General features: G+C 35.4%; 1 protein-coding gene across 8 annotated transcripts in view; it reads right to left on the bottom strand.

The window, feature by feature from the left end:
- Positions 1-14701, bottom strand: part of LOC116255746 (DNA repair protein RAD51 homolog 3) — a 62888-nt gene that overhangs the window by 14914 nt on the left and 33273 nt on the right. For 6 of the 8 annotated variants that reach the window (XM_050078454.1, XM_031631698.2, XM_031631700.2 and 3 more), the window contains exons 4-8: positions 9605-9638; positions 9457-9527; positions 9154-9380; positions 6823-6954; positions 3206-3272 (exon numbers count right to left, since the gene is read on the bottom strand). In XM_050078454.1, coding sequence (XP_049934411.1) covers positions 3206-3272; positions 6823-6954; positions 9154-9380; positions 9457-9527; positions 9605-9638 — 531 coding nt within the window. Of the gene's footprint in view, positions 1-600; positions 948-3205; positions 3273-6822; positions 6955-9153; positions 9381-9456; positions 9528-9604; positions 9639-14701 lie in introns of those variants that run through there. The other 2 variants (XM_031631705.2, XM_031631703.2) reach the window with 2 other exon arrangements.

The raw sequence follows: 14701 nt of genomic DNA, 5'->3' as shown, positions 1-14701 counted from the left end.
ATCAAAACATCTATATCTTTTGTGATCGCCTACATACCCCACAAACCTACACTTGATTGCTTTGGGCTGAAATTGATTTCTCAGTAAAGAAGCAACATGAACATAACAAATACAACCAAAAGCACGTAAAGTATCATAATTTTCATCCTTATGAAATAGAACAAAATATAGAGACTCATGATTCAAAATAGACAAAGGCAGATGATTTATAATATGGACTGCAGTGTGAAAAGCATTTGTCCATAATCCCATGGGAAGACCACTGGCATGCATCATAGTCATAGCACTTTCAACAATATGTCAATGTTTTCCTTCTGCAATGCCATTTTGTTGAGGTTTGTGCGGGAAACATACTTGTCGATTAATTCCATTAACTTGGAGGTAATGAACAAAGTCACGAGAGGAACATCCCCCCCACCATCACATTGAAAGTTAAGGATATTGAGAAATTGATTTTTAACAAGAGCATGAAAAGACCTTGGATTTATTCTTTAAGAAATAAATCCATGTGAAGCGTGAAACATGATCAATGAAAGTGACAGAAATCTGCTTCCTGAGTTAGATTTTTCAGGAGCTGAACCCACACATCTGAACAAACTATTTCAAAAGGTCTTGAAGCTCTTTCATTTATTGAATTGAAAGGAAGGACATGACTTACATATTTAACAACTAGAGCACATTTTCTCACTTGTAGGAAATTCCAAACTAGACTTAGAAATGAAATGAGAACACACAAGTTTTTCAATAAAGACTCGACTACAATGACCAAGACGAGAATGCCATAATGGCTTATTACATTTATCTATGTTGAAAAGACTATAATCCTTAGGTGACAAAGATGAAGAACCGAGCTTCAAGTCCCCATTAACAGAGGTAGGATCTTCCTTAAGGATGTACATGTCCCCATGACGCTCGCTTCTAGGGTATGTCGTTTTCATTAGAAGATCCTTGACACAAACAGAAGAAGTCAATTCAACAAAAGAATTGGAATGAAACAAGTTTAGAAACAAAAATAATGTTTTTCTTGATATTAAGAACATGAAGGACATGGGAAAGCTTGAGGCTTGAATCAAGCATGGGAATGGAGTTAGGACCCTAAAGGATTTGATGATCCTCTCCGTTCCTCTCCCTCTCTATCTCTCAATCTCTAACTCTTGTTCTCTTTCGATGTTCTCTTCTTTCTTCTAGCTTCTTCTCTCTTTTCACTCCTTCAAGTCTTCACCTTTTATTAATTTTCTCCTACCTTAATGTAAGTCGCATAGGCACAAATACCTGTTTGATATTAAACGATTATGGCATTGATGGCACTTATTTGTTGACATTACATGGATGCAGCATAAGAGAGAAGGTTTTATTCAATCGATCCAATCCCGGATTTATATAAGGACTAGTTCAAATTTTAAAACAATAATAACAGTAAAGCCCCTAGCATTTAAGGACAAACAAGATCCTACTTTCTTAACACTCCCTCTCAAACTGAAGCTAAATATTAATCATGTTCAATTTGGTACAACACCTTGAGAAACCTAAATATAGCAAGGCATACACACATACATAGGCATGCGGGCACATAAACATACACACATATATACCATGATTTACTTGAGGATATAAATCTTGCATTCAAACAGAGAACACCAATCTACTGCATTTACTCGAGCTCCCTACAAAACTTCTATAAAATGCCTATACTCTTGTTTTATTGTTTTTAAAAAGCCTAGTTGCTTGCTTTGCCTTTCAACAAAACTTTTATACAGGTTCACAAGTCACTATGTACCATCAATATGCCTATTGTTAAATTACATCAACTATTAAAAACATTGACTCATAGGATTTTATTCCAATTTATGTTACATGGTTATGGCATTTATTGCACTAATGTAGGAAGAGTAAGAAACATAATGCAGTTGCAAGGTCTAGTCCATGATCAAAATAAAGAGCTATGGCTCCGATAGCATTGAAGATGATGTGGGTCAAATCTATATTGACAGATTTAATGTTGAAGTTCCTTTCACACACATATATTCCATGTTTTGTTTGAGGGTATAAATCTTGCATTCAAAAAGGGAACACCAATCTACTACATTTATTTGAGCTCCCTATATTCTATAGACCTATTATAAAATGCATATGCCAGAGTTTTATTGTTTTCAAAAAGCCTAGTTGCTTGCTTTGCTTTTCAACAAAGCTTTTGTACAGGTTCACAAGTCACTATGCACCACAAATATGCCTATGACGTCAACCATTAAAACAATAACCCATATATGTTAAGCATTTATTGCACTAGTGTAGGAAGAGCAAAGACTCTGATTGTCAGGTCTAATGCAGAATCAAAATAGAGAAATAGCCCCAGTATCGAAAATGATGTGGGTCAAATTTTGATGAATTTGAATGTTAAAGTTTTTACTCTCATGGTGATGAAGTTTGAATAAAACCACTATGTATATTGCAAATAATCCACTCTTTTGTAAGACAAAACATATTAAGGTGGATTGTCATTATATTCATGACATAGTGCAATGAAGATACATATCTACAATTGATGTCCCTCAGAGCATCAGTGGCCGACATATTCACCAAATCAATTGCAAGTTCTATTTTTTTGAGGTATTATGACAAGCTAAGCATGATACGTATCTATGCTCCAGCTTGAAGGGGAGTGTCACGAGAGATATTTATATTTTTTTGGTGGTTAAGAGAAATTAATTATTAGTCCATGGTGTTTTTACAAATTTTATTAAGAGTTCTTTATTATTATTTTCTTGTAATTAGGAGGACTACTTTGCAACTTCTTATGAATCTGTATTCAAACAGAGATTAGGATTATTGAATACTGACTTTTCTAGTTTCTTCTCAGCAATTTGAACAATGACAATCACATCTCAAATGTACCACGAGTACATGGCAGGCTAGCATACCCATGCTGATGCTCGTATTATTAGGTGCTCAAATGGATGCTCGTAGACAAAATACACCATATAAATTTGCGAACATTTTAAAGCTTCTAGATATCTTTTCTACTGCAAAGACCTCCATTTGTACAGTATATCTTTATCTGTGAAACATTAACAGAACAAATATAGCTGTGTTATACAAGGATACCATGCATCAGTGCCTTTATCCATGAAACAAGTTTCTTTACATGTAACAATCATGAATTTTAGTAATAACAGAAACAAAAAACAATAAAAGAGAAAAAAATTACCTAATGCAAGAGTTAAATGAAATGTGCCATTGGCAAACTTGGAAGTAACTTGGTTCAGTAGCACAACCTGTCAAACAACATCAACAGTGTCATACATAGTGACCAGAAATGTAGCAATGGAACATCAATTTGAGGGATGTCAATGGATTAGCTACCAAATATGGAAAAGAAAACAAGATCCAATTACTAACTGAATTCAGATCCAGTATCCAGTTCCGTAATCCAAATCAAGCCCAATATCCAACTGCCATAATAATCCAATCTGATTATATATATTATCCTTTCAGATCCAATTTTGGTTTTAAAAAATGGGATCTGAACCTAAATCTTAATCTGAGCCCAATAATCTGATTAAGTTGAATTTGGTAAATGCTGGATCCAACCCAAACCCTTGAATCCAAACTCTTTAAAAATTTTGCTAAACAGTCTTGACAAAAGAAAACAAAGTCATGACAAGATGCATCAGAAAATGCACCAGCAGTTAACTAGCTATTAGCCTAACATCAAAATTTCTACAATATCACCAGGTAGCTTCAAAGAACTGTCCCAGGCTAAACAGAAAAATACAGCTTTACATCCAATCATTAAAATGGCACAGACAATAGTCAAAAACAAATCCTTGACATCTCTTCGCTAGTCATGCCAGGATTTAAGCAAGCAGCAGATGTGGTTGAGCACACATAATCTTACGATTGCAAAAGATAAACCATGAACCCTGTTAAAGGAAAGAGAAGAACACAATATTTGTGAAAATACACCCAAAATAGAAATGCATAAGCAACAAACCATGGCTTATATCTCATGAAGCATCTCCCCAACTTAAAGCACAGAGGCTCAACACATAAAGTCCACAAAGGAACATGGAACAGAGATAAGAAATATAATTATATTAATAAGTTCTTAGCACAAGCAGCAGTAGTTTACAATGGGAATCATCTTCTAAATATATGCAAAGAGAGGAGCTAAGCAAGCCATTGGCTAGCTCTTGATAGCTAAAATTTTCGCAATTGGAGGCAATGTTTTAAAACATATGTCACATAGGTATGGGTACGGGTGCCGGTGCGGGTACGAGTACTGACCATTTTCAAAAAACTTGTGTGCGGGGGTATGGCTGTATATATATATATATATATATATATATATATATAAACAATAAGAAATACTTAGAAAATATGTATCAAAATAAAGAATATACATCAACATAAACAAATAAATAACATAGAAAATATATATCAATGGCTCTTGCAGCAGTGTGTTTAAGAAACCTATGAAAAACTTTAAACATATGGACAACCAAGCAGCTCCTAAGTCAAATATGAACATCAATCGAATTTTCACATCCAAAGAATAGAATAAAAAGTAAGGTGGAAAAAATTAAATCAAAGTAAAATTAAGCAGTTTGGATCTATAGGTACCCAAGTGTCAAAGTACCCATTTTGGGTACGGATACGGCGACACGGGTACGTGGACCTTACTGAAGTACCCATGTGACTTAGTTTAAAACCCAGTGCTTGGAACTCGACCCGCCAATCCTTAACTCATGACTCAGCGGGTCAACTTGGTGACTTGGGCCGGTTTTTTTTAACTATTGTTTTTAATTTGTCACGTCAACATAAAGAATGCAGTAAAATGACTTGAAGACAGTATAATTTAGAAATAAATTAGTTAATATGAAATAAGTAATAATTAAGTCATATTTAATCATGTGATAACAGGAAACCAAACAATTAAATAGATGTTGCTACTTTGTAGTTGCAACGTTCAACATAATTGAGTAGCAAGTATCAGTGTAGGAAGGTTCCTGGCATATTTTCTTTCATCAACCTTTCTTCCCCATTCATTCTTCATCCATCAGAGTTGCTAGGATGTGTAGGAGCAGAAGCAAAGTCGTGGAGAACGTGGAGAATCTCCAGCACAGGACCAACAAAGTGGTCGGACAAATAGGTAGGTAGTAGTTCTTTCGCATAGTCTAAGTCAAGTCCTAGGTGTAGTTAGTGTTTGATTTGATTTCTGCAAATCAGATTTTTACAATCTGATTCTACCATGTTTTGTCCTAGTTTAGGGGTCTAATTCATGTTTTACAATAGATTTTCAATTGTTAACAAGTTTAGCAATTAATATTCGGTTGTTAACTTATTTTTGAATTGAGCTTTAGGGCTAGTTAGGTGCTGTATTCTCCTTTAAAAGGGGCAGCAGCTATTGCTGGGTATAGCTAAGGTTTTTGCAATAGGTCAAGGGTATTCCAGTCCTAGCCAGCTAGATTCCTCACTAGATTACATTAGGTCAATTAAGGCATTAATTTCTGTCATCATTTTATAGCATAATGTAGGATAGGGTAGCTTGCATTTATTTATTTATTGTCCTTAATTTTATATACTCAGTAAATTAGGAGGCATATATGTTGACTCATTAGGGATAGTCTGGGCATTACTGCAGTCAGATAAGTGTAATTTAGGGTTTTACAAAAGAAATCAGGACTCATTGTCTGCCATTCTCAGTTTAGACAGTTTTCATAACAGATAGAGTGAGAAAATTTTCATCAAATGTGGGGAGCAAGATTCATATGCCAAAAAAAAAAAGTTGAACCCAACATTGTGAAATATTTTCAGGTTAAAAATAAGTAGGAATATAGACAGGAGGAAATTTTCTCCCTCAGAAAAAACTTCTGTTCCCAGCACGTAAGGAAATTTCACTTCTTTATCCTACTTTTCTTAACCCACATTCAAACAGCCCCTAAATATGTAAGAATAGGGGGGCTGAGCTAGCCCAATGGCTAGCTCAGTCAACAGTCGAGATACAACCTTGGCCTGATAAAAAAAAGAAAAAGAAAAATAAATATGAAAAGAACCAAGAAATAGAAATACATATATCCATACATTATATATATATATATATATATATATATATATATATATATATATATATATATATACAGCCAATTGTTATAAGTATTTACAGAAGTATACACATTACCTACAGATCAATATATAGTTATATACACACATACGCACACTCATATCATCCGTAATGCAGTTTAGCATTACTTCCACATGCTTGACAGATACAGGTTACTGGTATTCATTTACATGTGATTTTTTATTTGACAATTTCTCTTTAAACCAGTGAAAACATAATAGTTAAGATTTCCATGATCAGATATGCATAACATTCATAAGTACAGCTGTCAGAGATATCGTCTTCCACATTTTGATCCCTTGTGCTCTGAAAAGGATTGTCAATTTTGTCCTGTTTTCTAGTAAAGATGGACATACTGTCTTTTGCTCAACTACCAACAAACAGGTTTCAGTAAAAGAAAAAACAAAGACCAGCGAAATCCTCAATGCATGCTTCACTAGCCATGAAGTCTTGACCTATGGTTTGGCTATCATCTAAAGCTCTGAAATCATTGATCATTGAATTCAACAAATACTAGAACTAAGCTCTGCAGATGGAAGTGATTAAATAAATTATACGTTATGCATCCAGTAGAAATTCCACAATTCATTTCCTGCCAAACAGGAAAAGTTCATTGTGATTAGCATTGCCTGACAAGTACAATAATTATTAGCTAACGTTTACTGCATTAAATGAACAGGCAGAAGATTTCTCAAGCTTACCGCAAGTTTGTACTTTTTCGCAACCTTCATTAGCTTCAAAACCATACTGCTCAGGACTCGAGTTCTAAGGGCCAAATCTTCAAAATGTTGACGGAAATGGAAAGTGATACTGTCTATAATGACAATTCTTATCTGAATAATCATACCCACAAGATGAATATAATAGAACGTAATAACAAATCATCTAAAAAAGAAATGTAAAAAATGGTAAATTTGGAAATTGCACATAACAAAACCAACATTATTTGTTGACACTACAGCACTGGGACATGTAGAACAAACTAGAAGAAAAGACTAAGAGATCAAGAAAAATAAAGAATGAAGAGATAGAAAAATGTGTGCCTATGCAAAGCATGTATATGTTTATTCATAAGAGTGAAGACTATACATGCATACCCATGAAATTCGTAACATTATTTTCTCATGAAATTATGTACAAATAGAGCTTAACTCAACAGTGAAACAGTCTCTCCAATGTTCCTTTCTAGAATGTGTCCTCTAGCATATATTTTCAGTTTAATCATGTCTTGGGAGCAGCCCGATGACTCTTATGATAGGAGGCTGCCAGCAATTATTCATTATATGAATGAAGTGTGCAATTCGCAAAACCCACCATCATCTCTCAAAGAGTAGCATAACATGACATAATAAAATGATGGTTCTTAGTACCTTAGTTATGGATGGATTATATATATATATATATATATACACACACACATCTTAAAAGACGATGCTGCTATGTGCCGGATAGTTGCTATATGGTTAAAAGTTAAAAATTCATTGCTAAAAACACCATAAATCATTGCTAAAGTCATCATAAACAATTGTGGTACCATAAACCATGGCTAATGCCAATTAAGTAATTGGTTTTTAGCAACAAATTTTTAAATTTTAACCATCCAACAACATCCGGCAAATGGCAACATTGAACTCCTTGTTCAGCACTCAAAGAGAGAGAAAGATTGTCGTCCAACAACATCGGGCACATGGCATCATTGAACTCCCCGTTCAGAACTGAAAGAGAGAGAAAGAGTTGTTTGAGTTCTGGTAATGATTGGCTGTCAAGTATATATATATATATATATATATATATATATATATATATATATATATATACTAAATCCCTTGAATGTTTCAGCTATTTATTAGTGTCAAACTAAGTCATTGTATAAGGAGAAATTTATGGCTAGAATGTCCTTAACAAAAAAAGTCAAAGGTTATTTACATTTAAAAGGACAAAATTACCTTGAAAAAAAAGGAGGATTTTTTTATTTATAAGGACATCTCATGCACAAACTCACTCATCTAACAGTTAAGGGTTGGACACCATTTAATAGTGCATGAAATTTATATACTCATATATGGTCCTTAGATGAGTGAACTTCTTGAATGTGCCTAATGTGTCAATCACCTCTCAATCGTTGGACAATAGAGATGTGCAGCTTCAACTTTTAAGATAAAAGGAATCCTTCTTTCTATTTAGGGTATTCTTATCCCCACATCTGTCTTCCTTCAATAACTGAAAAGTGATCGATACAATTGACACAATTGGGTACTTAATACAGTATACATGTGTAGATAGGTTGTTGTCCCTTTTTATTGACAGCACACAAACTACCCTTCAGCCCTTGAAGGAAGAAAGGTATGCAGTTGATGTGTTGCCAAACAAGAAAACAAGTTGGTCAATTTATAGAAAAACAAAAATACCCCCAAAAAGAGAAAGCTTTTTCTCTTGAAAGCTAATCATTCACCCAGTGGTTGAAAACTGGTTGCCACAATATAGACAAGTTAAGTACTATATATATAAACTAATAAAAGTAGAAAATAGTGAACGCAGGTTAGATAGAGTTCCATGGTAAGTTTTTATTCTAGGTCTCTCTTTATAATCTTAAGGCAGATCCATCTCTTCCCTTCTCCCTCCCGCCACCCTCAATCCTTCTTTTGCCTTTACTCCATCTTGCCATGTGCTTCTTTTGACAATGACAAAGCTAATCACCAGATTGCTTCTGATCTGACCTCTATCCAGCCACCCTCACTGACTCCACCAAAATGCCTCAACTCAGCCTTTTTTTATTTTCTGGTTATTAATCTCTCTTCATTCCCATTCTTCCCTATTCATCCTTTAAGCTTTCTCATGATCTCTCCTTTTATTTCTCCACGGTGACACCCTGCTTGCCATCAGATCTTCAGCTCTGAATTCCATTGTCCTAAAACAAGCAAATGAAGACGTGTACGCATGTATACACAAACATCACTCATGCACATATCCACAGAACAGTACAAAGTGTCCGACTGTTAATGAAGAACTACAGTAGTATCACAATTACTCACATTATCCTGGGAGGCAATGAAATTATCCAAGTTATTTACCACTGCAATTTGCTCAGTGTAACTACAGACACGAAAGCAGAATATATTTTCCAGAAAGAAGTTAGCATTAATCCTTTCTTCAGATGGTTGAAAGTGTTCTCTTTGAACAGCAGCACCATATGCTATTTCATTGGCACATGCATCTGCAATTTGCTGTGCACGCTCAACCATGAAGCTGCCTTCTGTGTCTGTCAGGCACAACGACAGTTTCAGTAAAGGCAATGTTTAGGAGATGAAATGCAATAATAAGAGGCTAGCAAGTACCTATATAAATTGCTTTGCCTCCAAGACCACCATATTTTACAGGAATCTGCACATTAATTGCTAACTGAATCCTGCAAAGTACCATCATGGAGATGAAGGGGATAAACAAAACAAACATAATGGCCAAAGACGAAGCAACATCCCATACCCTAGTTGTGTTTTACCAATTCCTGGAACCCCACCTGAAAAACTACAAAAAAGCATAAGGTGAGCTCAGAACTCAATTAGATCATTGAATAAAAATGACATTGGAAACATCAATAACTGTGAAAAGTGGCCTTAATTCATAAACAATATGAGTCATCATACAGTTGCTTCCACGGTTGCGAACATCAAATAACCTTCACACGAAACTCTTTTCCTATGTCAATAACATAACTTTCAATCCTTGGTTGCTACAGCAGACAATGCATACACAAATCCAGTCTCTTGACTACATGTTAAGATCACATTTATTAACTGAAGTACCATCAATATCCACACCAAACATGCTCAAACAGCCCAAGATTGAAAAGTTCCACATTCAAAATACTAACCAAAAACGGCCAAAAATTGATTTTCACAATAAATGCAAATAGCATAACAAAGCACACAAAACATAAATTTTGCATTTCAGCCAATATGCTTAGTTAAGCATAACCTTTATGAGGAAGACCCCAATTTATACATAAGAAGGAGATTGATCTAGCTGTTCGCCAAGCTCCAATGGCTTCACTTGGAGCCACTATACTTAGAAAACAGCTAGTCGAACCCAATGTCAATGCCAAGGGTTAAAGTATAACCTTGAGAAAAGATCAAAGAATAAAATATAAAAAAGCAGAAATATCTATATATATGTGTGTGTGTGTGTGTGTCTGTGTGGATGGGTGCATATAACACCCTCCATCAAATTTACACTGCTACAACCCAAAGTTTGCTAAGAGGAAACTTGAACCTTGAGGGGGCAAGGAAGATCAATGATATACTTCAAGTAACTTTTTGGAACAAAATGATAATTTAACTCCATATGCTTAACATTTGTAAATATTTTCTGCTATGTAAAAAGCAATTTTATTGTCACAACATATTACGGTAGATCTTTCCAAAGGAATTTCGATATCATTTAACAACTGTATAAATGGTATGATCTCCATATCCTAATAGCCATTGCCCAATGTTCTGCTTTTTTGGATAAAGAGTCACTTGTGTTCATATATATATATATATATATATATATATATATCTGTGTGTGTGTGTGTGCATATATACATATATATAAATATATTATAACACCCTCCATCAAAATTACAGTACTACAACCCAAAGTTTGCTAATAGGAAACTTGAACTTCAAGAGGGCACAACGTAGTTGGCAAACCCGAGAATCCGACTTGGACATTGCCAAAACTCGATTGACTCAGCCGAGTCAGGCACAATATGAGTTTTGGCGATACAAAACTAAATTAATGATAAAAATTGCTTTTGATCCAGTTTTTTTTTTCTTAAATCAATATGGAAAGACCAAAAAAGGGAGGAGGTTGAATCGGTTGGTTCTCTATCTCTATCTATCTATCTATATATATATTCCTTTATGTGGGAGGTTGGACCATTTGTTGGGGTTTTTTTCCTTTCTCGCAACTCCCAAACCCAAAACCCCAAACCAGCCTCGTCCTTGTTCTCGATCTCCCTCTCCCTTTTAATGCCCCCAAGGTGGTCAGTCGGGCCATTGGTGACCTCTCAACACCGTAGAGAACATACCTTTTTTTTTCACGTTTTGACGATTTTACCAAGTCTTTAAGCATTGATTAGTTAATTAGATCATTTGGGGGAAAATTAGAAAGCAAGACAGAGCTATAGTCTGGTAACTCGGTTGCATGTCGATGGTCTGATTCTTAGTACTTGACCAGGCCGAGTCACCGAGTCAACCCATTGACTTGCTGACTCGGTTGGTTGCTGATCCAAGTCTGATTCTTGAGTTTGCCAACTATGGGGCACAATGCCTGGGTAAACAAATCTACCAATTGATGTTAGAAGGCAACATAAGGAAGATCAATGATAAACTTCAAGTACCTTTTTGGAACAAAGTTATAATTTAACTCCATATGCTTAACATTTGAAAATGTTTTGTGCTACGTAAAAAGCACTTTTATTGTCACAACATATCATAATAGATCTTTGGAGAAATCCTTTAACAATTGTACAAATGGTATGATCTCCATATACTAATAGCCATTGCTCAATGTTCAGCTTTTTTGGATAAAGAATCACTTTTCTTCACATTTTCACAATATCAAAAACTCTCCTAAAGATGTAAAATCTTATGGTGGGGTATCTAGCGTTTGGGTTAACCCCAAATTAGCATTGACATAAGCAACTAGATTTAATCAAGAAATAGAAAATAGAAACATTCTCTTGTTTGATGTTCCTTTGACATATCGAATAACACAAACAGCAACACTCGTGTGAATAGAAGTAGGTACATGCTGAGTCGCTGACACTGACCAGCCATATACACTACATCGGATACACCCAACTTATGACAAACTGTGAAGTACACTTCTTTCTCAAGAAAAAACACATATAGAAAGATTGACAAAAGCTTAAAGCTATCTTGGCTAGCAAAAGGGGTGAGCATTGTTTCAGATGGATGGACAGATGTGCAAAGGAGACCACTTATTTCTCAAGCAAGACCTTTATTTTTAAAATCAGTAGATGCATCTGGGGAAGTTAAAGACAACACATATTTGACAAAGTTATTTGTAGAAGTGATTAGAGAAGTTGGTTCAAAAAATGTAGTTCAGACTATCACTGATAATGCTCCGGTTTGTAGATTTGCTGCCCTAGCTGTGGAGGCTATACATTCAAATATATTTTGGATATCATGTGTGGTTCACACCTTAAACTTGGGATTAAAGAACTTATGTGCAGTTGTGCACCAACCAATACTACAGAAAATAGAAGATATGAAGCATGCAAGTGGATAACAGATATTGATAGACATGTCAAGAACATACGAAATTTCATTGTTAATCACCAGATGGCACTCGGTATTTTTCACGGGCATTCTCATCTATGAATGTTTGGTGTTGCTGAGACACGATTTGCATCTACTATCATCATGGTCAATAGAACACAACAAGTTAAGTGTCCACTATTACAAATGGTTGTGTCCGAAGAATGGTCTACAAATAAAGATGCATCAGATACTGAGAAAGCAATACATATTAAAGAATGCATTCTTAGTGATAAATGGTGAGACAAACTTGATTACTTTTAAAGTTCACTGAGCCCATAATATCTATGTTAAGAGCAGCTGACACTGATGCACCAATGTTGCATAAAGTTCATGAAATGTGGGATTCCATGATAGAGAAGTCCAAAGTATCATTTTTGAGCATCAGAAAGAGAATGTGTTTATAGTTAAGTCAAACTATTTTGATGAGGTGTTGTTAGATAGATAGAACAACAGCAACACTCATCTTCATTGTATGGCCCATAGTCTTAATCCTCATTATTATAGTACAAAGCGTCTTAATGAGGGACCTATGGGCACAAATAGAGAGCTTCCACATGTGGATAGAGAAATAAGTATACAAAGGGATAAATGATAAAATGTGGGATCTAATCTGATCCAAATCCAACACGTCTAACTATGTCTGATCACATTTATCTAGGCAGGGTTATGATTGTAATTTTTGTAATTGTTTTATTCTAGACTCTAGATTATTGTGCTGCTTCACTCTAGACTCGAGATTATTGTGATTGTTTCATTCTAGATTCTTGTAAATTGTGAAGAGGGATCATTATATATGTTGCAGCCGTGAGACTTGGAGAGAGAAAGCTTAATTCATTCACTAACCCTAATCTCCATTATAAAGAGATTAGGGTAGAAAAGAGATTTACAGATTACATCAATCAAAAATAAAAAAATGATTAAAGAGGTCTTATAACTCTTCAATATTACAAAGAGCCCACTAGAAACATAAACTCTTCTAATTCAACACTCCCCTTCAAGCTGGAGCATACATATTAAACATGCTCTTGTCACAACATCTAGAAAAATTACCAATAAGAAGAGCTTTGGTGAAGATATCTGCAGCTTGATCTTCTGAAGGAACATGAATAGTGGCAATGGTTCCTCCTTCAACCAGATCTCGAATGTAATGGCAATCCACTTCAATATGTCCAGTTCTCTCATGGAAAACTGGATTGTTTGCAATGTATGTGGCTGCTCGATTGTCACAATACATCTTCATGGAAAGCGGAATCGACACACTTAGGCTAGATAGCATGGATCTAGCCCAAGCCATTTCTGCTGTTGTTTGAGCCATAGCTCTGTATTTAGATTCTGCACTAGATCTTGACACCACACCTTGTTTTTTGCTTCTCCACGACATAAGGTTGCCTCCCACAAATACACAGAATCCTGTGGTAGATTTCATGTCTTCGACTGAGCCAGCATAATCAGCATCACTATAAGCTTCCACTTCTAGAGTCTTGCCTTTTGTGAACAAAAGGCCTTTGCTAGGAGACGACTTCAGATATTTGACCACCATCAAAGCAGCATCCCAATGAACTTTTCTGGGTTTTCCCATAAATTGACTTAGCTTCCCCACTGCAAAGCTAATGTCTGATCATGTGCCAGTAACATAGAGGAGTTTCCCAATAAGGGGTCTATATGATGGAGAGTCCACTAATTCTGATTGGTCATCATGAAGATGTATGTGTGGATTCATAGGCGATTGGCCGGTGTAGCTCCTAGCATCCCGGTGTCCTGCAATAAATCAAGAACATACTTCCGTTGAAAGAGAACGACATGATCCCTATTGCGAGCAACCTCTATTCCCAAGAAATATCGTAGTAGACCAAGATCTTTCGTCACAAAGTATTTTTGAAGAAACAACTTTGCATCAGAAATTTCTTGATCAGAGTCACTTGTCATAATGATATCATCAACATAACCCACTAGAATGGCATTTTGAAGAGTGTTGTGAGCGTGCCACAGGTATGGCGACATTCCAGGCAAATCCCTGCCTGGGCAAGGGTGTGAATGTGTGTTCCTAGGATCATGGGATCCTAGGATTTGTGATGTGAATTGATTGATTGTTCCGTGAATGAAAGTGTGTATGCATGTGCATGAATTGATATATGATATGAATTGTTTTGAAAGACTTATAGTAATTGTTTTGGAAATGTTACGCATTTGCATGTGCATGCTAGAATTGATAACTGTTTAGGACAGATGAGGCGGGGTATCAAGTCGAGTG

Source organism: Nymphaea colorata, chromosome 6 (genome assembly GCF_008831285.2).
Source record: "Nymphaea colorata isolate Beijing-Zhang1983 chromosome 6, ASM883128v2, whole genome shotgun sequence".
NCBI lineage: Eukaryota > Viridiplantae > Streptophyta > Magnoliopsida > Nymphaeales > Nymphaeaceae > Nymphaea > Nymphaea colorata.
This window is presented reverse-complemented; position numbering and strand designations above follow the sequence as displayed.